The sequence below is a fragment of the Fonticula alba genome (assembly GCF_000388065.1).
Source record: "Fonticula alba strain ATCC 38817 unplaced genomic scaffold supercont2.3, whole genome shotgun sequence".
NCBI classification, from domain to species: domain Eukaryota; order Rotosphaerida; family Fonticulaceae; genus Fonticula; species Fonticula alba.
In genome coordinates this window covers 3,476,551-3,477,622 of record NW_009242973.1, presented here as the reverse complement: position 1 = coordinate 3,477,622, position 1,072 = coordinate 3,476,551, and the positions used below count along the sequence as shown (strand labels likewise).

At 69.7% G+C, this 1,072-nt stretch overlaps 1 protein-coding gene across 1 annotated transcript in view; it reads left to right on the top strand.

Annotated features, from left to right (window-relative positions):
• The first annotated feature begins 635 nt into the window (after positions 1-635).
• Positions 636-1,072, top strand: part of H696_02521 (hypothetical protein) — a 1,533-nt gene continuing 1,096 nt past the window's right edge. The window contains exon 1 of the mRNA XM_009496430.1: positions 636-922. Coding sequence (XP_009494705.1) covers positions 657-922 — 266 coding nt within the window. The 5' untranslated portion in view covers positions 636-656. The remainder of the gene's footprint in view (positions 923-1,072) is intronic.

Sequence of the window (1,072 nt, the reverse complement as noted above, 5' to 3'; positions counted from 1 at the left end):
CCCCCCCCCTCCGTTGGCCGCCCGCCGAGCGTGCAAGCATGCCCGCGCCTTTGGAGGCCGGACCTCGGTGTCCCAGCGGTCCCCTGCGCTGGCGGGTGGGGTCGAGCGTGCCCACCAGGGCCGGGCCCGCACGGCTTGCCATCAGGCCGGACCGCCATCGCGGGATCTGCCAGCTGGATGCCCCTTGTGTGTGAGCACGGGTGGGCCGCGGCCGGGCCGCGGCTGACGCGCCGACGCCGCTGCGCTGCTGCCGTTGCGCCGCCACCGCCGCCGCCACTGCCATCGTAAACGGCGCAGCCACCTGCACAATTCCCCGTAACCCGGGCCATCCCGGTCTCCCAGCATCTGGGCCCGTCCGACTTTCTTCGCAGGCTGAACGGGCACACCCGCCCGTGTGGCCTCGCGAGGATTGCGTGAGGTCCCCCGGCCACGGTGGTGCTCCCACCCTCCCACACATGCAGGGGACATGGACCGAGGGAACAAGGCGAACCGCGACGCCGCGCAGGGAAGAGATCTTCCCCCACCTCCAGACCACACCGCCGCCCTCACCCCCTACCTCCCTTCTCCTCCCCGCCCGGTGTTTTCCTCCCCTCCGTCGAGTCGCACATCTCCGTGCTACTCGTCCCCACCCACTCCCGCCCCCCCCCCCTGCCAACATGGACATTGTCGTGTTGCTCGGCGACGAGTACCTCCTGCGTCCTCTCCTCTATGAGCCGCTCATTGAGCTGACCGGCTTCACGCCGCTGGCGGACCAGCTTTACTTCCCCCGGCTGGCCTTCTCCACCTGGCTGCTGCTCACCCTCGGCGCCATCGTCATGTACCTGATCACCTCCACAATCTCGTATCTGATCTTCTTTGTCTGGCTCCGAGACAAGTACTACCCGGAAACGGCCGAGCAGCCCTTCCCGGGCCAGGAGAAGCTGTACGTCCTCGCCCTCGCTCTTGCCCTCGGTCGCGCTCCTCCTCCGCCCCCCCCCCCCCCCCCCCCCCCCCCCCCCCCGCCATCCTTGGGCCCCCTCTCACTGTGCCCCCCCCCCCCGTATGTGCATGTGTAAGTGCGTGTGTGGCGCAA